At 50.8% G+C, this 22,821-nt stretch overlaps 3 protein-coding genes across 3 annotated transcripts; 1 reads left to right on the forward strand and 2 right to left on the reverse strand.

Annotated features, from left to right (window-relative positions):
• Positions 1-526: 526 nt before the first annotated feature.
• TGME49_269035 (nucleoside diphosphate kinase) lies at positions 527-7,865 on the reverse strand (the record flags this gene model as incomplete). Its single annotated transcript, XM_018781528.1, has 9 exons — positions 527-976; positions 1,504-1,586; positions 2,582-2,869; positions 3,737-3,913; positions 4,389-4,513; positions 5,555-5,608; positions 6,088-6,428; positions 6,991-7,209; positions 7,794-7,865. 9 exons carry the CDS (start codon positions 7,863-7,865, stop codon positions 527-529), a joined length of 1,809 nt encoding a protein of 602 aa, XP_018636564.1.
• An 8,480-nt stretch (positions 7,866-16,345) lies between these two features.
• Positions 16,346-19,448, forward strand: TGME49_269020 (hypothetical protein; the record flags this gene model as incomplete). The annotated part of the gene is made up of 5 exons (XM_018781527.1): positions 16,346-16,467; positions 16,949-17,414; positions 17,866-18,957; positions 19,280-19,332; positions 19,394-19,448. The coding sequence occupies 5 exons, from the start codon at positions 16,346-16,348 to the stop codon at positions 19,446-19,448; spliced, it is 1,788 nt and encodes a 595-aa protein (XP_018636563.1).
• A 210-nt stretch (positions 19,449-19,658) lies between these two features.
• Positions 19,659-21,035, reverse strand: TGME49_269015 (hypothetical protein; the record flags this gene model as incomplete). The annotated part of the gene is made up of 2 exons (XM_018781526.1): positions 19,659-19,750; positions 20,825-21,035. 2 exons carry the CDS (start codon positions 21,033-21,035, stop codon positions 19,659-19,661), a joined length of 303 nt encoding a protein of 100 aa, XP_018636562.1.
• Positions 21,036-22,821: the final 1,786 nt, after the last annotated feature.

Below are 22,821 nucleotides of genomic sequence, written 5' to 3' on the forward strand. Positions count from 1 at the left end.
TTTCCGTACTTGTTCTTCGACGAATCGCATTTGCTTGAGAGTCATTGGGAAGTCGGTGATAACGAAGTTGTCGACTCCTGAAGAAAAACAACAACGTTCTTCAAGGAACGGGTGATCGAGGCTCCAAACCACCAGCCGGCCATCACCACCTGCCCTTATGCATGCAACATTAACAGACACATACATTCATGCATACATACATACATATACATACATATACATACATACAAGCAGATACGTATATTGAGGGGTGTTTATGCTTCTGCTTTGAGGCACCTAGATCAATGAGTTTCGTATCGTTTCAATTCACACATCCACACAGACGAGTTCTTGCCTGTCGAGAGCATGCCTGTCGCCATCTCTCTTCCTCTGCACGAGGCCGCGTCGAACTTGGACGCAGACGCATCGCCGGTACGCGACGACCGACACAGCGAGAGACGGCGATGCAAAAATGTCGAGAAGACGAATTACAGACAGACGAGGGCATGGTGCAGGAGTCACCGAAACGCTGTACGGATATACTGGATCAAGGAAATGTAGACCGTTCCCCCAGCGGCAACACAACTTCCCCAGCCGGGATCCAGTCCCCAGGTGTATAGAGATCAGAGATGCCGCCCGGCGGAAGAGTCGAGTCCGCTCTCTCTACACATGTCTTTCGCGTTGAACTCCCGACAGTGAAGCACTCGCCTTGGTTCTGTAACGTCTTCAGTTTCTCGACCAACAGAGGACAAACGACGGAAGCCGGAGGAGCAGTTCCTGAGGCCAGCATGTGCGTCAGAGAGGTATCGGCTCGCGCGCGGTCTCTCAGGAGGCTCTGCAAATCCACATGTTGCGCTCTTTCGCCTTCGAGGTTCTTCGCAGCTTCACAAATGGGCAGGCCGGGAGCAGCCAGCAAGTAGGTCACCACCGGAAGAAAGAGATGCTTCACTTGTTGAAAAATCGCCTCCGGAGACAGGGATCCATCGACGACATAAACCTGGATGTCGGGAGCACAGGCACAAGCCGCGCGCAGACCGTTGGCCACAGGAGAAAACGCTTGAAGAGCTACAGCGTCCACTCAAACGTACGTATCCGTAGTACCTGATACCCCTGCTGGTGAGACTGTGTGTGAGGCGAGATGTTCGGGAAAAACTTTCTCGCAGACACGGTTGACGGCATTTGAGGGATGCATGCAAATTCGATATCCACCGAGGGGGAGGGCCTCACACACAGCTGCACACAAAAATTTCCAGATGTGAACTCCTGCATCCAGAATTCGGTTTCTACGCGCGTACATGTGCAATAACCTACCTGCCTAGCTTTTGGATATCGATTTCGGACTGAGCATCTCCAAAACGCTATGTATTTCACCTCTAATTATACATATAAATATATAAATAAATATATGTATTTATTTGCATATATATATATATATATATAATTGTATGTACATGTGCATGGCGTGGGTATGCAGATCTATGAGCTGAGGGCAATGTGTTGAGAGGGATCTGCGTTTGACCGAACCTTTCCAAGGCGTTGGTAGTAGTCTTTGATGTGCGTCATTTGTTGAAGACTCTCGTCGATCTTCTCCTCAAGGGGAAGCGCGCCTGGAGACCGACGCAGAGAGACGCATTTCAGCATTCTTGTTTCTCTCCACACTTGCCTGAGAGGCGAGGTACGAGGTCTCTTCTGGGGTGTTGCAAACCACCTGGTCCTTCGTCGACTGTGTTTGTCGTATACTCCGCCACAAGGCGTTTTTCAGTAGAGAAACGATTTTCAGCAGTCGCTCTTCCGAGAAAGAAAAGAGGATGTCGACTGCACCAGCGATTGCGCGAGATGCTTCGGAAGTGTGTCGATCCGCTAAAGAGATGCTGCACGTATTTGGATCCCTCTGAGGTACAAAGATCGCTAGAATCTAGACATCAAAGGAAAAAAGAATTCAAACTTCGAGCATGCCGAAAACGGACAAAGCGTGTGCCGAGTGACCCTCTGCCTGCTCCAGAGCCTCCGGCGACAGAGAGTTGGGCTGCCAGACACCGCGCGTATTTCTTTTCGTCTGCGCAGGTTGCCTCTCCCTCAACTTCTGGATCGTCTTGTCTCGTGAGTTCTCTTTCGTCCCCTCGACAGCGACTCACTCGGTTCCCTCCGCTCCGACTTTTCCTCTCGACGGCTGTCGATGTGTGTGCATGCAAGTGTGTGTCGTGATGCCTAGGCGCAGCTGTTTGGCGCTTCTCAGGAATTCAACTTTCCAGACAGCGCCTCGTTCCTTTTTCAGGAACCCGCAGACAAGCGCGACCTCAAGTAAAGCGCACGGACTTCTCCCCGGAAGCCGCTTCGCCGCGTTGTCTCGGTTTGAGGCACTGACTGCTGCTGAGGTATCGTCACGACAGTCGAAGCTCGTTTCTTCGGGAACACAGAGGCAGAGCCGCGTCGATGGAAAGAAATGCGTCCCCGTGTGTGCACAGGCACAAGGATCCTGCAGAGCGGACGCCCACCGAGAGCCAAGAACAGACCGGGCAGTTAGACGCGAACCTGGAGCGCGCCTAGTAGGTGGCCTGAGGAAGAGGTTTCGAACGTGTGAAAGAGCCGGTCTTTCTCTCACCCGATATGTTTGTCTGTGAGCCTCGAGAGAGGAGAAGGTCGCGTGGACAATCCAGGAAGACGACAATCGCTGGAGCCGCGCCGAGTTCCCGGTCGACCTTCTTGGCGTATTCGACTGAGAGAAGCGAACTCGAGAGAACGAAGCGATTGTTTTCGCTGTTCTCCAGAAACGCGGACATCCACACGCGGGCTTCGACACTCGCAGACGGAGTCTCTCCGACATGCGCCATCTGCTCCAGCATTTGTCCAAGTGCAGACTTTCCAGCGATCTCCTTCGCCGCCAAGTCCTCTGAGACCCACAGCAGAAAACGTCAAACGCACGCCAGGTGCTCCCCTGGCAGCTCTCGGCCATGTCTCCAAAGTCAAAGTCAACAGGTCTATATGTGTACACATAAAGGCATCTGTAACTGTAACTTGTATATATAGGTGTATGTATGTATATATATATATATATATATATATATATATGCGTGTGTATGCACGGGAAGGTCACATTTGCCTGGGCGACAGGGCGTTTGGCTGTGTTTCGCGACAGCTGTTCGAAGAGCGTGGTTAGGGCGGCGGCGGTTTGAAGGAAAAACAAAAGTTCAAAACTCTGTTTACAAATTGCTTGAATGTGAACTCTGCTCCGTTGAAGCTGTTTCCTGCTGAGGTGGAACTCGTTCTGTCAGAACGCAAGCAAAGGTTCTCCGTGTGGTGCCGAAAGCATACGCTCATCAGATCCCCCGCAAAAACGCGGCAAGACAACCGTCGTTGCCGCACAACCGTGCGTAGCGTATATATATATATATATATAAATTTACGTATATATATATATATAAATTTAAGTATATATATGATGTGTGTATACGTAGAGATGTGTGTGGTTGTGATCGTATGAGGTTTGTGAACGAGGTGATGCTCTCCTTTCTCTAATATCAATTGTGGGACCTTGGCTTCTTGGAAGATACTGCGCGTCCGACGTCGCCTTAAAACGATTCTGTTTACAACATTTTATCCTGCCTTTTACAGTTTGTAGTACATTAGTTTTATGTATCCTTATATACCCTGCAGGTATGGATGCTGCGCTTAAAGTTGCCAGCATGGTGTGTGTGTCTCTGGATTTTCTTTCGTTTCTTTTTCGGAATGTTCAGAGAAGAGTCGCAGGGGCACTTACTGAAACTGAGCGCCAAAAATCCAGTTTCGTCCGCAATTTTCTTGCCAACGGTTCGCTTTCCCGAGAGAGGTCCGCCAACGATTCTCACGAAGAAGGGTGGCCGCGGCAGCGAATCCTGCAGAACGTGAGGCATTTCCTTTCCTTCTTGGACTCTGATGAGTTTTCTTTTCGGCGGTTCTGCAAGCAGTCAGAGATTCCTGGGAACAGACTCTCGTTCTTCTTCGCCTCTCACCTTTGGAGCGCGACTTCCGATACTCTCAGGCTTCTGTCGATTCTCCGCCTTCTCGTTGGACGCTTCAGAGCCCCCATACGCAGCTTCTCTCGTGTGTGCACAAATGCGCGGTCACTCTCACCAAGTAAACTCACAATGCGTCGGCATTCTCGAACGCATTCCAGTGCACTGCGATACAGGATAGATTGACAGAGGTAGGTAGATAGGGAGGTACGCAGAGTTCGACTCTCCATTTGAGCGAAACGCCCTGGTGAGTATACACAAGAACCGAGGTAGACGCAAGTCTCCGTCTATGTACCTACACATATTTGGGGCGTTGTGTCGAGACCTCCCACTGCAGTGAAGTTGTCTCTGTTTTCCGACGCGCAGTTGCCCGGTTCTTTGTGTTCTTCGCGTCCAGCTCCACCCGACCTGCCTCACCTGGAGAATCGATGAGCAAGTGCTTCGCTCCTTCGTAGCGACGGCAATTTCCTTCCAGCCAGTCGGCCAGCCACGACACAGCGGCGAGACCCTGCGGTTTCACGGCGCACAGAGCCTCGAGACTCCTGCCGAGAACACACCCCACGAGGCTTCCACTTTCTTCGTTTGAACAAGCGCGCAATACACGATGACTCATACATGTTGTATATATATATATATATATAAATATATATACATTTGTATTATATGTAGATAGATATGGTATATATATATATATATTTGTGCGTATACATATATATATAGTATATGTTGTGCATTCACGTATCTATATATACTGTATATATATATATATATATGTTTTGTATATACATTGTTTATATATATTGAACGTGTCAATAGGGATCTACAGTTTTTCTCGGGAGCTCTGCGTTCAGGTACATGGGGAGATAGGTCGAGAGAAATACACATGATGGAGTAGGGTGAGGACGCTGTATCGATAGAGCTGCGCTTTCATGAGCGAAGGCGAGACAAGTACAGATGAACCGCGATGCAGAACTGTACACCTCAAGTCGACTAAACAGTGAGGGCAGGCAGGCTCGGGGAATCTGGGAGTTCAGCTAGAATCTTCCAGATTCTTGCGGTGAATTTTATACGAAACAGAAACGCCACAGCGCTGACCGACATGCACATACGCGCTTGCGCTCCGTTCTCTACGCACCAGCCAAATGATTGAAAACGCCAAGGGTCGCATGCATGTGCTGTTCAACTTCAAATGTACATATATATATATATATATGAAAGGATGATGCCTGTATATACAGAGGAAAGTGTATATGTATGCATATACATATATATATATATATATATATGAAAGGATGATGCCTGTATATAAAGAGGAAAGTATATATGTATGCATATAGATATATATATACATATATATATTTTAAGGGAGCTTTGGAATTCGAATTTCCATAGAAGGGGAGAACTCAGTCGATGAATCTGAGAGACTGTAGGTGTCCTTGTTCGAGAACTGTTCAGAAAAGGTAACTTGATTTGTGAGCTGTGTCACGATTCTGAGAGTTGTCCTCGTGTAGCTCGGAGATTGCCACTGTGTTTCAAACTCCGCTTGTCAGTTTTGTTCGGGAGACTGTCGTGCACAGACCGACTTGGAAATGAGGATTTGCAGCGTCGGGGGAACTGGGTCACGCTCAGAAGACTCGCTGCGAAAGGAAACAAGAAAACGCCTTGGCCGTCGTTTCCGGTGTGCACATTATGAGGGTCGCTGCAGAGTCATCAAGATACTGGAGAAGCGCGCAACTCAGCAGCGGATATACTGTCGCTACGTCGATCCTCATCACAGCTCCCCAAAGTGAAATCTCGTTTCTACAGGCACAGTTCAAACGGCCTCCGTGAAATGAATACATGTAGACATACACGCGTATGCTCTTTGATACATCCCTGCCTATATATATATATATATATATATATATACGTTACTTCTTAAGTCTACATGTTTGTGTTCTCTTGCAAGTTCGTCCCAGATACCTTTGTCCGCCTATCAGTTGGTGTCCAGTCACATGTATTTTCATGAACGAACCGTCCGTGTAGCTGTGCACGCAGTTATTTGTACAGTGAATGCGTGGTTTTTTGTTTCTTAAACGGGTCGCATCTGTTTTCGTCTCCGCAGACATTGGCCTACAGTTCAATTGTTTTTCCGAAAGTCGCCCGCTTAAGGAAGACGTAGTCGTTGATGGACTCCGCATTGGGGATGGGGTACATCGGCAGCTCTGGGAAGAAGAAGGCAATCGCCTGCTCTGCTTGGCTTCGCGTCTCCGACGCGTGGACTACGCTGCGCAGGCGGCTCTTCGAATATAAGCCGCGCAAACTTTTGCCTCTTGGCAGAGCCCCCAAGTCCGTTCTCGCGCCCACGACGTCCCGCCACACTGCCACAGCGCTGACGCGCATGAGGACGAGCGCCGTTACAGGCCTGTTCGTCATAAATTCCAATAACTCTGGAAAATACGATTCTCCTCGGTGTTTCTGCAAATTCCGCAAGCAAAGACAGAGGACAAACGCTGGGGCAAATGCAGAGGAAAGCCCGGTAAAAACGTATTTAAAGACGTATCTGCCTGGAGTGGACGGACAGACGTAGGGAAGGAAACAAATGTTGAGAGACACAGAGCGTCTATATGTACACGTTTCCATATATACATGCATGCGTACAGACATGCATACATACATACATAAATGCATACATAAATGCAAAGATGTGCGTATATTCTACACGAATTCACATATACAGAACATGCTCATCTGGACGCACGCGTTGTAGATCCATGCCCACACATAGAGGGTCTTATGTATATCTACATATATATACATACATATATATATATATATATATATATATATATAGGATTTATAGGATTTATAGGAGTTAGTTGTTCATATGTGTGTCTGTGTGCAGACATATGTGAGTGCAGATGTCAACCTGTGTTCTTCCTGTGTACAAATCTCGTATCGTATACGTAGAGGACGTAGATGGCCTCTTTTCACAGCTAACAACCGACGCATGTTTACAAGTGTGTGTTGGGTGTTTTACAGCGTAGAGTTGCATAAAGCCTTGTTTGTCCAGCACGATCTCCTTTCGACTGATGATTTGGAATCTCTTCTTTTCGATTTCCTCGAAGATCGAGCGGCGAAGTGTGGCGTCCATTCCATCGGGCTTGATCAGCGCGAAGGTTCTCTCAAGCGCGAAGTTTGCTTCCGCGAAAAAGAGGGAAATCGCTTTCTCCACATCCGCTGCGCAGCTGGCTCCGTGCTAAAAAACGTCCGACCGAGAAATCGAAAAGTGTACACTTTCCATGCAGTCCAAGAGAGACCCTTCTCCACACACAAGTCGCATTCCTGGTCAGTCAACAGAGCACCCTCTCCTACTCAGAAATGAAGGAATACATATTCAGATGCGGATATGTATACCGACATGCGATCTTTTACTCCTACATGCATACATGCATACATGCACAATATACATATAGATACTTCTGCATCTATGCCTTCAAACACGTCTGTAGATACATGTGTGCACAGTGCACACTTCCATTTACATATACATATACATATATATATATACAGATATATACGCATATACATATATACAGATATATATATATATATACAGATATATATATATATATATACACATATATATATATACAGATATCTGCAGATATGCCCATAGGGAACAGCGTGCAGCAGTCGGTACAGATTGGACGACCGAGACCCCTGTGGACAGAGATCTGCATGTAAATGTAACCTGAAGATATTAGAGACGTCGTCGCGTCGTTTCTGGATTTCTGTTCGTGGTTTTCTTCGAACTCTTAGCAGTCTCGCGGCTTCCCTCACCACGGCGTTTCGCGTTGCATCTGCACCAAAGCGAGCGCGGAGAGTCCCTTTCGCACTCTGCCGAGCTTGCATGCTGTCTCGGGGTCCACAGAGAAGCTTCCATCTTCTGCATGCCGCTTGGCCTTCGAGAATCAAAACGACTGCAAGAAACGGCAAGCGACACCCTCGGCGTAGTTGCTTTCTAGGCAGGTTCTCCCCTGCTTCTTGCTTGTTCCGTACCCCAGAGACGCGGAACGTATCTCGACCTAGTCTCAACGACCTAGTTTCAACGACCTAGTCTCAACAACCTAGTTTCAACGACCTAGTCTCAACGACCTAGTTTCAACGACCTAGTCTCAAGCGCGAGAGATCGTAAAAACGGTTTCAGCACACGGTCGCCCGGTGAGCTCCGGAGAGCGTCTCTGATCTGCGTCGTTCTTTGCAACACCTGTGGTGAGGTTCTGTGCTCTGTTTGCTGTTTTTCCGCGATACACTGCCGAAGCGAGGGGAGCGACTGTTTTCATTTTGTGGCGGAGACGCAGAAGCGACCTCTCGTTACCATAATTCACTGAGAACTCCTGGAGACGCAACAAGCCGTCTTCGACCTCACACTGTTTCGGTGAGCTCGCAAGCCTTTATATTCATACAGATGGAGATAAACACGAGACGGGAGGCGTAGACTGCCATTTGTGGCTCGATGGACCTCTCCCACCCAGGGAACTGAAGAACTCAAGGAACGCTCAACGTCAAGCCACACCGTACTGGATTGGAAGTCGCTAGCACCGGACGCGTTGCTGAAAGAAATGCCATGCAAAACGCAAAGTCCGAGAAGGCGGTTCTACGATGTTAACAGAGAAACGAGTTTCGTAGAAATCTACCGAGCGATTCGCTGGCCTCTCGCGAGGAACGAAAGCTGCTGTCGTACCGACTCCATCCGAGCCTGTGAGAAACAGGCGGAGATCGTCGTAGAAAGGCTGAAAGAAAGAAAACAGAATTTCACTGCAGAAGACTCGAAACCCAGAAACGACAAGAATCCGGAAGGTTTCTGTTCGCCTCTGTGGACGAACACCTGTGAAGGTTTTCACCGTCACAGAAAGCCAGAAAGAACGAAGAAATGTAGAAAGGCGAAGAAAGGCACACTGCACTCGGAGCCTACAGAGTTTCAGAGAAATACCGGAGACGAAAAGCCTCCAGCTGTCTCCTCTGTTGAGACAGACGTCGCTGCTCAACAGCTACCTATTCACATGCTTAGAAGACTCGCACGTATACCGCCATTCCCCTACACATGCACATAGGTGGACACATACACAAACGTGTACGCGTCTCTATTCAGATATTTATATATATATATATACATATATATACATATATATATATATATAATGCATGTGTGTGTATAAGTACCTATTCGTATACACATACATAGACAAGTATCTATTCATCTGCAAATATATATATATATATATAGACACACGTTCCTGCCTGTGTATGTGGTGTATTGACAACAGGTGCACTTGGAACTGAGCTTAGAACCGCATGGATTGGCAGGTGCGAAGGAGCATTCTGTTCGCATAGGCCGCGCATGCCTGTTTTGATGTGTTTCGTTTAATGCTTACTTTGTCTTTATGTTCTTCGTACACTGCATCGACGGCGCTTTCAGACAGGCGCAAGTGGCGCTGCCCAATGATGTCAAGTCCAGAATCGAGGATGGCGTCTCGGATCTGCTCACAGGCTCCAGCGCCCACGGCGTCAGGTTTTATCATCGCGAAAGTTCTCTCTACAGGGCATTTGTCGACTGAAGAAGGCAGGAAGAGGAAACAGCCGCGTTTGACACAACCATATGCGTCGCTCTACAGCCTCAACTGTCTTGCACTCGGAACAGTGCACCTTTTCCATCTTTTTCGTGAACGTTTCCGGTGCATGTTGGGGTCCTGCCACCATCTCAATCGAGTCGAGAGACAAGGCAGAAAAAACACAGGAAACAGAGAGGAAGGAGAAACCGAGAAGACGGGGGAAACGGAGAGGAAGGAGCGACCAGGAGAATGGAGTCGAAGAGAAGGACAGCAAACGTGGATACAGATAGAGAGAGGAACGGGAAGAGAGCTCGAGAAACGAAGGGAGACAACTGAAGAGGCAGGACCGCATGGAGCAGCATCTTCGAAGCTCGGCGCACATAAGGGGAGAGACTACCGCGGGAGCAATCACTCAGAGACAGAAAGGTGCATCCATCCTCAGAGTGAGTTCAGGATCGGGATACGAAGGTCGTGACTGAACGCTTTCGGAAGGTGTGGTAGGTGCACACGCAGGCATCTCATCTTGGAAAAAAGAGAGAGTCGTTTCCAGTCAATTTGGTTTTTTGGTGTGGCACGACTTGCATATGAAAGTGAACAGAAGAGTCCAGCAGACCAGACTGACGCGGCTTCTTCCGGACTTGCCGAGTCAGCTTCAAGCTGTGTAGCGCGAATGCCTGAGGTGTCTATCGAGCCCCGTGAGAATCGCAAACAACAACGATGGCGTCAAACAGTTTCATGCGTCGATACCTCGAATATCTGCACACGCACATGCACCGCCCTCTACAGCTGCGTCGTCTGGACTGGCAACAAAGCAAGCTCGACCACAACCCACAACGAGAGATCGTAGAAGTTTTTCTTGCTCTCTAGTCCCTTGGTGCGAAGTACGCAGGCGTGAGGTTCGGCCGACGGTATGGTGAACGACGCGGCAGGCGCGCTGGCTCGCGTGGAGTCTCTCCTTTGATTTCCATGAACACCACGGAGGGGAGACGAAAAGAAGGAATGTCCAATCCTAACAGCAAGAAAAAAGGGTGTAGAGTGCTACGATTGGGACCACAGCTTCGGTGGCAAACAGAAACCCCCTTGTTCCCGGAACCGTTGTTTCTCGTTTCTTTCGCCTACGACACGGAAAGAAGAATTCCATGTCTCGCTGGAATGCCCAGTCGCAGCTACTGCAGTAGAAGCCGGCGCCTCCGCCTTCCGGGAGAAACATTGCTCGTAAACTGAAGCAGAAAGAGAACAAAGAAAACGTTCTCTTTTCTGAAGCCACCCCGACAGCTCTCTTTTTCCCAACGGACGGAAATCTCCGACGGTGGAGTTCGCGGCTTCAATACCTGCAGGGGTGCTACAACCAATCACGCGGCAGTGGAAGGTACAGAAAGCTACTCCACACAACCGATAAAAGGCAAGATAAATCGTGATCTACAGAAGTTTTCAACGTGGCGTCAGAGAGGCAAGATCAAACACAAAGAACCTCTTTGCTGTGACGTCAAATAGGCACGATTAAAAAAACAAAGAAGCGTTCGCATGTGACAGTATCTACGTAGTGTCCTCCCAGGAGCCCAGATACGAAATAGGGAACTGGGAAAAGGAGGTGTGTAATGCCTGTAGGACCGCAGAAACTCATTTGTCCTCCTCTCCTCATGGTGGAACATATCCAAAAAAGGGGGATGTTCGGCCTTCTGGGGCCGCATGAGGAGACGCGCCGTCAAAGGCAAAAGTCGCAAGCCGTGAGACAACATTTTACTTCCGAGTATTTGGTTTTTCAGGCTCTCTGTGTTTCAGAGAACAACGGATTTGAAGTCACGGTTTACACGCACTTTGGCCTGCCAGTTTCCTGGCACTTCTTCGCCTCCTGGAGATCCTCCGGCCCGAGTAAGTCGAGAAGTCGAGAGACGGTGGACCCCTCAGGGTGCTGAAGAACTTGCAGGCGAACGAGTCCGGAGCAAACTTGAGAAAGAAAAAGAGACCTCTCGGTCCACGCCGGAGTCGCCTCGAAAAAACGCTCTGCTTCATTCTGCACAGAAATGGACAACGCATGTCCAGCCACAACACACATTCGTTACTTCCATGTACACATGCATACAAATATATACAGATATATGCATACATAGATATATATACATATATATATATATATATATATATATTCATGAATATACTTGCAGGTACATATAAATACATACATACAGGTAGACGCATAGGGTTGGCACAGGCGTGAGTTTGCACGCAGGCACATCCTTGTCATTATTTCTGTGTATACGCAGGTTGGTAAGCACATACAAATATGCATTTACGCATATACATATATATATACATAAACATATGTGTTTATATACAGCATGGTTGAGTTCGAACAGATGGAGAAAAACAAGTTCGTGAGAACTGCAAAGAGGTGTATGTGAGGTAGCTGAATTCACCTCTGTGTAGAGGCATGTGCTGGAGTTTCGGAAACCGTTGGACTACCGCAGGCTGTCGAATCTCGTCGTTTACCACTGCATTTGATTCGTGAGGGCGCTACGATCTTTGCTCGCTCTTGTCTGAAATGCCGGTGCAGGGGTATTAGGGGCAGCACGCGAGAGAAAGTTGTCTGAGTCGAAACTTCTTCTTTTCAAACGAGAAGGACTTCTTCCGTGGTGCGTTTTTCAGTTGAGACCCATCTCGGTGTTACAGGCAGTCCGATCATCTCCCGATCAAGAGAGACAAGGCTGCAAAGACCTAAGTTGTTCGTAAAGACGACCATTAGGAAGGGGGCAGGCAAAGCGACTATCGTGGTATTTGCACAGCAGCCTTTTCGAAATCGGCTTACGTGAGTGAAGCAGAATTCTTTTTCTCGAATGATGTCAAAATCCTTGTCGAGGAGAACATCGACGATCGACGGGATCTGGAAGCATCGACAGGACTGAAGCTGCTTCTGTGTTCCTCACGTCCTTTCTTTCAACGGGTGTCTCAGTTGTGCTCTTCCTAGGTTTCCTTGCGAATTAAAAAGTGGACCTCTCTGTTTCCTCTCAACACCAAAACGCGGTGTGTAGCCCAAACAGCTACCGCCCCATGCAGGCGCAGAAGAAATGCATCTGTTCCCAACTTCCCAACGAGCACGAAGACAAAAAAAAACACTCGAAACAGCTCACCTCGAAACAGCTCACCTCCTGTGGCTCATGCGCATAATCACAACTATAAATATATACATATATATATACATATATATATACATATCTAGAGTATATTGTTGATAGATCGATTTACTGTATAGACGTGTGCATATCTGTGCTGCGGAGAAAAGTAAGTTCCCGTCGCATATCCGAAGATTGCTGGGAGCTTGTGTGACGGCGGCATATCTACACAGCAGTCCTTTTCTCGCGAGAAACAGAAGAGCGCGCCTCTCTGTCTGTCTACATAGGATGAAAATAACGAGGGCGTCTACGGAAACCTCGACGGCAGTGGTAGAAGTTGTTTCCCACTTTTTCGAACTGTGTGGCCATGTCACCTTGTTGACCGCCTTCGGCCCTCCGTTGCTTGCATCAGGGTGATACGGTTGGAAAAATGGCGTCGGGAGAACCTCACCTTCTCCGTTCGGACGACTTCGGGGAAAATGAGGAGAACTGCTCCCTCTCCCCGGTGCGTCACCGCCATTGTTTTCTGTCACATGGCAAAGAACGTGGAAGTCGAACAAGCCAGACCGCAACGTGAGCGCTCTTCTTTCATCATCCAGGATTCCCTTTGCTCAGATTTACACCACCGTCAGGAGACAAAAAAACAGAGAATCCCGAGCACACACATGTTTACGTAGAACACCTAAGACGTCTCTACAGTGTAAAGGTGAGACGTCGATGGCTGACGAAGCGGGAGGAAAAGCAGGTGGGAGGCATCTCTCAGGCCCCCATACCGAGAAAGCGACGGAACGCGAAGGCGGTCCAGCTTCGATTTCAAGGGATCCAACACACAAAGAGCGTCGGTTTCGCGCGTTGCTTCGAGGATTCCGCGGTGAAACAGGTACAGGTCAACTCTGCTGGGATGCGGCAAACATCAACTCTACAGAGAAAGCATCTCCTTACCACGCGACATCTACAGGACGCGTCGAACTGTTTCCACTGCTGAGGCATCCAAGTCCTCACAGCAACGCGAAGACACAACGCCGCTTGCGACCCGCAGGAAGAGCGAACACCCTCACGAACAAGCGGGCAGATAAAAAGCGCTCCAAGAAACAGAGGCTGGAAAAGCGAGTGCGCCAGGGACTCGGAAAGAGAACGTGGGCAACCAAGAAAGAAAAGAAGAGAGCGCTCATCAGTGACAACAAAAAGTAGACCAAGAGGGAAAGGCAGAGAGGACAAGGGCAGGAACAAGATGGAGAACAGGAGAGGGAGTAAGAGAGAAAACAAGAAACAGATCAAGAAAAGGCATATAAGAGCGACACAGTGAAGGAACGGCACGGAGATGAAGTCCTTGTTTTGGTGGTGAGTGTGTCGTCACCCACCTCGAGAGATAAAGGTTCCGTTGCAGGAATCGTTCTCCGTTTGTCAGTTCGCGAAATGGGAGACGGTGGTTCGCCTTGGCATTCCAGGCAGAAATGTGTTGACTTCCACCTCTGTTTCGATGAAGGACAACAGCTGCGAATTCTTCTGCGACCTCCTCTTTGTCCGGCAACGCAACGCGCGCCTCGAATCAGTGTTCGCTTCCAAGAGACCGAACCGTCTTCCCCTTCTGCTGCCCACGCTCGTCCAGCACCAGCGGCTTACTGAGACGAATCCAACGCCTCTCTACCGATCTGTCCGGATGGAAGTAGGTATGGACGCAGAGGCGCTTCTTCAGTTACATATACATATAGGGGAAAAACGACGAAGTCTGCCTACACAAGCACGCACACAGATGTACATAATACTTCTTTTTGCCAGAACGTATACATATATAAATATATATATATATATATATATATGCGCAGTTGCGTGCGGCTCAATGGGAATCCCGCAAGGTAGAACTCGAGAAAGAACTGTGAATTCGATCGAAGAAGTAGAGATATGTAGGTATGCGGGGTGCTGGACTTGCCGTGGCGTTCAGGGCTGTTTGCCCTGAGAGGTTACATCGAGAGTTGTCGCACGCTTGTTGGAGAACGAAGGGTATTCTGAGCTTTCTGAAGTGTTGAGAAGCCAAGGAAGAAAGATGTGCGAGGCAGGGGGGTCGCCGAAGCTTTCTGCGGAGAGAAAGTCGTCTCTGGAGTCCTTGCGGAGCTGCAGCGGATCGTTGAGGTTCGCAAGTGGAAGCGACGGAAAAAGCATAAGCCACTATAGAGCAGGACGCCTTTCCTGTGTATCGGGCAAACAGTTGGTCGGTGTTGACGAAGACGCGAAGCCCACAAAAGTGCAGTTCGGTGTGTCTGTTGGACTGTTCAGATGGTTCTCCAACAAGAGGGACTGAGAAAAGCCGAGTGTGAAACTCTGCAGTGCCTGTCGACCATCTGTGTAGGATGCGAGTGTGAGAAGCAGGTGCTACTTATTCTTGTGAGGCACATAGCGGAGGAGTATCGGGGACAGCGGATGCAAGAAGTAAAGAGAGTCTACATGGGCAGGAAAGGAGTTCTACTGGAAGGACGCGAGCGGCAAAGACTTGTTGTTCGCTGGCGTTTCTCCAGTGCCAGTGTAGCGATTTTCGCCTCCACTCGCGGAAAGCGGCGCGCGTTCCTGTTCACGTTTTTCTCTCCGCTGTTGAGGAAGTCTCTATCTTCTGTTTGTTGAGAGCCGTGTCTGTGTGCCGACAGAATCGCCGCAGGAAACGGTCCGCTTTCTGCTTTCTCCGTTTTCCGCGAACAAACGGTTCACTGCTAGATGCTGCAGAAAACGCGTTCTCGCTCTCACCCCACCCACTGGCTTTTGAATCGCGAGTTCCAGCACACCTTTGCGTGTTCTCTCTTTCTCTCCACAGTTGCCAACAAAGGCAAGGAAGCAGAGCTGCCGTCGAAAAAGAACTCGAAGATTCCAACCTCTCCTTTAAGAGCGCATTTTTCACGCGCGGTTTCTCGTTCGGCTCTGTGACGACAAAGCAGAACCGGCACCGCCGCGGAGCTTCTCAGGAAAAGACGCCTGGTCTCAACGTTCTTTCACTCCGCGAGCATGCAGTCTCGTGAAACTCGCTTTTTTCATAAAAACCTCTTCTCCACGATGCACACCTGCGGTGCAGCTTGCACAGCGACACCCCCTAGAGTCGTCAGCGCAGGGCAAGTGGGGACGCCTGTTCTCTGAATGCTGCGAGCGTCGCCGCGCGCTAGTTCGCGTCCCTTCATGGAGACAAAGCGGAAAGAGAAACCTTTCCGCATGTGTGCATTGGAAAGTGGAGAGCAGACGAGGGAAGTCGAGTTTTTTTCGTGTCTGGTTGACGGGAGGCAAGCGTTTGTCACGGCTCCCGGAGAACCACCTCCGCTGTCTGCACGTCTCTCACTAGACTTTTGCAAGGCATCTTCAGATTTTCCGTTTCGCCTTCGCCTCGCCGGCGCCAGAGAAGTCCTTTGACACTTCACACGGAGGAAAGGGTCGCGCTGCGTTCCCTTTTTCGGCTTTGGCGGGGTACCGCTGCCTTCTCCGGCGCTTCGCGTGGACATGCAGCGCGAGCTCCTTCGACCTTCGACGGCGTCAACTCGGTTCTGAAGGCCTTGCCTCTCGCCACCCGGTCTTCGATCGGCGGTCTCTCTGCTCTCTTTCGGCGCGAGTCTCTCACTCTGCTTGCCCGCGTCCCCCGTTCTGTCCGTTCCGTCACCCGCCACTGCGGCGAGGGACCAGGCTCCAAGACGGCACAATGGGGGAACCTTCGCCTTCCGACTTGCCTGGAGAGACAGACTCCCAGAGGCGCCTCCCCTCGCCTCACCGCGGACGTGCTCGACGCCAGGAAAACAGCGGAGACGAAGAGAATCAGCGAGAGTCAGTTCGAGCCTTCCTTTGCGTGAAAACTCAGAAACCGCATGTGCAAAGCCATGAATGTCTTGTCCCCTTCTTCTGTATGTGTTCGCATTCGCGGAAATATGGCTGCCAATTCATATATACCTATATGTATATATACGTATACATATATACATATATATACATATATATATTTATTTATATAGGCGTCATCGTTTGTCAAAATATATGTAGTTACGTGTGTGTCGAGAGAGAGACGGATTCAGAGACATGCATCGGTGGTCAACGCTAGTGTTGCAGCGCAGTGCACATGCATTCGCGTCTGTTTGAAGAGATAAAGGAGTCCAAAGAGTTTTAAAATCCGTGGACTCATGCAAGTACATAGAAGAGGGGTTTCACACGTGAGTTTCGAAAAGAACTCTGTCCATGGAGACAGGTAAAAAGAAAGTCTTTCTTGGTGATAGACAGCGAGCTTATCGGCTATGCTACTTGTGATCTTTAGGAGAAGTTGCTCACGAGTGCAACGAGACACGACTCTCTCGGCGCTTCCCGAGCAACCTGCCTCACTTGCCTCCTTGTCTCCCCGGGTCCGCCGACTAGCGTCTTCCCCTCCTTCTTCCTCTGCTTCATCTTCTTCCTCTTCTGCACCTTCTTCATCTTCTGCACCTTCTTCCTCTGCTTCATCTTCTTCCTCTGCTGCACCTTCTTCCTCTCGCTGTTCGTCTTCTCCCATGCAGAGGCGAGTCCTGACGTCTGACGGCGGCGGAGGGAACACTGCAGGGGCGCTCGCGAGCGCGAGGCGACGCGCTGGGCGCACGGAGGCCTCGAAAACCGGCGGAGATGAACAGCTGGACGACGAGGCTTCTCGCGTACATACAGCCGGCGAGCAACCACAGGAGCAAAGACGACGAGCCCGCTGTCGCGTGGGGAGCAAAGGAGGCAGACGAAGAGGCAACAGCTTGCGTCGGGTAAGCGGAACAGAGGCCGACGGTGCGTTCGAACAGAGAGGAGGGAAAGATGGCGAAACGCAGCAGGGCGACGAGTGGGGAGAATGGCGGGGGGCGATGCTGAGGACAGGGGCAGCCCAGACGGAAGTGAAGAAAGCAGAAGACGGCGCGAAGAAAAGGAGGTGGAGACACCACAGGAAAGACGCAAAGTCCATGAGAGCGGCTGCTGGGGAACAGGCGGCAGGAGAAGAAGCGAAGGACGTTTCCTTGCAGGAGAGAAGAGGGCAATGGCTAGCTGCTGCAGTCAAAAAGGCACGCGTGTGGTTTCAATTGACGAAAGAGCGAGGGTGGACGAAGGCGAGTCCATGGCTACGAGACAGAGAGGTCTTCCTGCGTTTTTTTTGACTCATGTCTGCTGTCCATAGCGTTCGTTGTCTTTTCTGCTGTCGCGTTGCCTGTCTTTCGTCTCCAGGGAGCAAGGCGACACTCCGAAGAACGCCATTGCATGCCTCCGTCCCCGTCCTTCGCGTCTTCGTCTCTCTCGCCGGCTGAAGAGAGGCGCCAGGCGGCGACGCCCAGTTCCCTGCCTCTCGCTTCCTCTCCTCTCTCCAGCTGTCCTCTGTTCCTGCGTCCGCTACGTGTCTCCTTGTTGATTTCACTGCTCTTCGCCCTCGGTCTCGGCGTCCTTCTCTTCTTGGCGACCCCCCTGACTCTGCGGAACGGCGCCCGCGACTCCCAGCAACTTTTCCTCCCCTACTGCAACAAGACAAGGAACCTGCCCCTTGCCCTCGTCGACAACTCGCCTGCGCCTCCTCCGCCTGCGCTCGCTGCCCGCTCGCGGGATTGTGTGCCTTGTCCCGCGCATGCAGTTTGTTTGAACGGCGAGATGCGTTGTGTGCCGCCCTACATTCAAGCCTCGACGCGCTCGGCGGCGCTTGAGAGTTTGTTGGCGCGCTTCGGCGTGCGCGCGACGTTTCTCAGGAGTTTCTTCGTCCTGTCGGGCCTCTCCCGCGGGGAAGACGCGTCCTCCTGTGTCGAGGACGAGGCGGCAAAGGAGACAGCGAAACGCGTCACAGACGCCGTTGTTCTCTTTCTCCGGAGCAAAGCTGGAAAGGCGCAGTGTGCCTCCTTCGCTCCCCTCGGCTCTCAGCAGTCTCAGCAGAGTCCGCGGCCTGCGTCGGCGCCGCCCTGCGAAGAGGGCGTGGAAAGTGGACGGGGCGCGAGACACACTGTCGGATGTCCAGACAAGAGCGTTTTTCAAGGCCGAGACCGAGACGCAACGTTCGCGAGAAGAACCGAGAAAATGTTTGCGGAGACTCGCGGGACGGAAGACATCGAGGAACACAGCGGTCGCAGCAGCCTCTCTGGCAGGACATCAAAGTCTTCTGGGGCGCTCTCAGGCGAGAGGTCCGCGCGCGAGTCCAGGCCATCCGAAAGCGCCACGAGGTGGGAGATCATTCAACTTGCCCAAGTCAAGGACCTCCTCGAAGACGACAATGTCTACGCGTATGTGTTCAACCACTTTCTCGACGAGGAGACCGCGGAACGCAACTTCTCTGTCCGAGTAGGTGCGGGACAAAGAGGAGTCTCGTTTTGACCTGCAACGAACGGACTCAGAAACAGCCCAGGCAGACGGCGCGCTCAGGTCCGGAGGCTTTGAGCCGTTGTCCGGAGTGTATGTACAGACACGCGCGAGTCGCGACAGCCATACAGCTGGTGGCTGCAACGTGATCGTGGGCCGGTTTGCGTGGATACGTGTATGTGTGTGTGTGTCGACGCTCTTCTCGAGGCGTTGTGATGACGAAGGTAACAGTGTGCTCCTGAATTTGTGCAAGCTCTGAACCAGCAACCTGTGTCGCTCGTGTTTTTGCCTTGTCTGCTTGCAGGTTGAACAGACTTACTCCTTCCAGTCACTTGACTTGGTTGTTCCGACAGAGAAGTCGGCAGCTGCCCGTCACGAACAGACGGAGGCGCTTCTGCCTTTGTTTCTGCGCGAGCAGCGCCGGTCACGCGGGATCACGTACACTTACACATACACTGGACTTCACGCTCTGAGGCCTTGGTCTTGCACTCTGTACATTGCAGTGATGTACCGTTTAGCTCCAGCCGTTCTAGCTCTGCTTCTGCTTCTGCTGCTCTCGCTCCCGCTCGCCTTCTGGCTCCGCCGGGTGTATCTACGGCACAAGTTGCGCGAGGTGCTGTTGAGTCGCGAGCGAGCGGAAGCGTCAGAGTTGTTCACGCTGCAGCGAAATGCGTTGGCGACGGCTATTTTCCCGGGCACTTCCTCGAAAGAGCTTTCGCACTTGTTGCTCCGATCGCTGGTGACCTTGCGCACGGGCCGTTTCCTTCGCTGGTGGCTGCAGAGACTCGCGAGAAACACAGCCGAAGTAGACACGCTTTGCCACGACCTGCTGGTAGACAAATACATTCGTCTGCACACGGCACGAATCGGGGAACAGAACTTTTGGTGGGCAGAAACGGAAAGCCCTCCAGAGTCTGCACAGCCTAAACATCCTTCGAACCCTGTGTCGCCTCCAGGCGCTTCCGGGGCAAATGTTGCTGGTTCATGGGATGCCCATTCTCAATTTTCCTCAGCGGGCCCTCCACACGAGGGAGTCGTGACTGGCTGTGGCCCACAGGAATTGGATTTCCAGCAGTCTGCACGGCCCACACTTTTAGAGATGTGTGGTTCCAACGGGCCAACTAACTGGTGTTCCTATTCGCTACGCGGCGACGGGATGTGCGGAGAAACAGATATGTTTGCCTCCGGTGGAAATCGAACAGTGGCGGATGGGTGGCTGGGCGAAAGGGTGCGGCGTTCGAGTTCGTATTTGTCTGCCTGTCGTCTCGCGGATAGTCTGCATGCGGAAACCAGTCTGGGGCAATCCGGGAAAAGTGAAATGCGTCGTCCTACACTCGGGGGTTCAGCAGATGCGTCTTGGAGGGAGCAGCGCGGTTCATACTCGCAGACTGCTGGTGACACTCTGCGACAGAGGGCTACCTTATTAGGAGGTGGAATCGATCAAAGGCTCGGTGTCGGCCTGCTGCGAACTGAAGACACCTCTATCGAACCACGCACCACGTCGGGGCTGAAGGCTCTAGCCACGCTCATGGGCGGGGATCAGCGGGTGTCACTGGACCCGGGAAGTCGAAATGTGCGCCGGCTACAGGGGAGTTTAGTGTCGAGTGAGGGTCAAGAAAGTGGCACTGTTTCCTCGCGTCAAAGTTCTGTCAAGGAGAGAGCAGCGCGAGACTACTCCCACGCTGCTTTCTTTTCCAGGGCTAGCCGCAGACGAGAGGGAAGCCGCGGTGCGACCGAGCAGACTGACGGTTATACTGCAGAACGTGGCCGCGACGATTTGAGTTTCATGTCAGGAGAGGTGGCAGATAATCACACGATTAACGGGGACTACAAGGGCACTGGTCCTTACGGCCAAACGCATTTGTCTTCGCGTGCAAGACGTCGGAGTGAGCGGAGGCGGTCGTCAGGGATGCGGCGGGTGGACGATGACGTGGAAGACCACGAAACGGGTCACTCAGTTCTTTGCTGACATCGAGATGTCGCCTTTTCTCGGTTCGCGTGCTTTGCTTGCCGAGGAGTTTAAGAAAGGGAAGGAGAGTGCATACAAGACGATTGAACATTATTCTGGCCTAGCGCTTTCGAGCGGGCGGTCGCTCTTCACTTTCCTGTGTTGACCGCTGTGTATCATTTTTCCACTTTTGGCGTCTTGTTTGCCTAGCAGTTGTTGCTCCAGGTTCGAGAAGGGGCACACGTCAACAGCACAGGAGACAGAGCACCGATTGTGACCTGCGTCGAAACCTGTTTTCTTCGGAGAAACGTTTCTCCAGAACCACTGATAATCCTTCAGGTCATAGAAAGTATTAGTGGTGCCGTATTCCGTAAGCCGGATTTCCCGTCGCCGATGGCATTGCAGCCGGTGTCCAGAGATACGTTAAGTACCTTCCGAGATCGAAACGGAATTTTAGGTTAGGACACGTGTAGCCCCGAAATTCTTTTTGCAAATGTAAAGTTTGGAGAAGCTGTATACTGTTCCAAAGCCGAACGACACTCACAGAGTGCAGGAATTTTCGGATGCTACACGTCCACGTAAGCAGGCGACCACGCTCACGGTGGCTCCACTGCATAGATCCAGTTACCGGAAGAATTTCGGCTGCTTGTCGGAACGGTGAGAGTTGTGATTGCCACGTAAATCTTCCCAAGATACTCCGTCGTCTAAATGACGATAATGCAGTTACCCCTACCATACTGCACTTACCTTTGCGGCGCGAAGTCACGGCATTTCGCGTTTGTAGGGGAGGGATGAGTCGTCGTATCTCATGCGTCCCCAGTCCTCTACACATCCACGTTTATTACGAGCCATGGCCGAATCTGATGTAGTTCACTCGGTTAAAGCCTAAAAAGTTCCCATGTGGTTGGCCACACAAAACAGGTGTTGTTTTCTTTTGAACGCGACGCCTATGATGCTGAAGTAAGTACGACACCGTTTTTTTTTATTTAACTGTACAGGCGTCCCCCAGTCTTCTATTCGTTTAAAGTGACAGATGTGTAAGAAGCAAAAGTAGACAAGCGGGCAGAAATGTGAAACATGTTGGCGAGACACCCTGGAATCGTGTTTCGCCAAAAGCTCAAGCAACCAGCAGGATGTTTCATTTTCACCTATCGGAATGATGTGTTTAGATGAGCTACCTGTCACAGGAACCTGTTACCTAGGTGAAAGCACCGTGCCACCACTTGGGCATATCAGAAAAGCGACACACAGCGACGTGATGAAATATCGCAGGATAAACGAAATTCATCTTCACCGCCCTGTGGACGACTGGACATTCCGGCGGTGTCTCACGTGCTCTTCATATTCATCGTCAGCGGAACACAGTCTGATCATCCTACACGACGACACCATGAATCTCATTTCCCTACTCTGGGCAGGATACCGCAGAAAAGACATTCTAAATGAGCGAATTTTTTTCGTTGATTTCTGCTGCGCGGTGGTGTTGACTACCTGTATCACTTTTTCTGTGAGCCATCGGGAAACAGCCTCACGTAACAGACAACAAAAGTGGATGTCGCATTTCGCCTCACGAGACCATTACGTCTTTCCGAGCGGTATAGTTCTCAGCGAAGATGACAACAGCTCATGGCGTTTCGGGGTTCGTCGAACAGTACCACTAACGGAGCATGATCCATTTGTGGACTTTGCACACGCGTTACCACAATTCGTTTGATTTCTTTCGATATTCCTACATTCTCTAATTACACAAATGTTCGTGTGAGCGTGTGACGCGATTTTTAGCACCACCCTGCGCTTTCGACACATTCCCCCTTTGTCGGGCATCTGAGTAGAGTACTAGGAACTCTCACTGGACTTAAAACGACACCGTGCGAAATGTTTGAGATGTTCTTTTTGAG

Source organism: Toxoplasma gondii, chromosome VIII (assembly GCF_000006565.2).
Source record: "Toxoplasma gondii ME49 chromosome VIII, whole genome shotgun sequence".
Classification (NCBI taxonomy): Eukaryota; Apicomplexa; class Conoidasida; order Eucoccidiorida; family Sarcocystidae; genus Toxoplasma; species Toxoplasma gondii.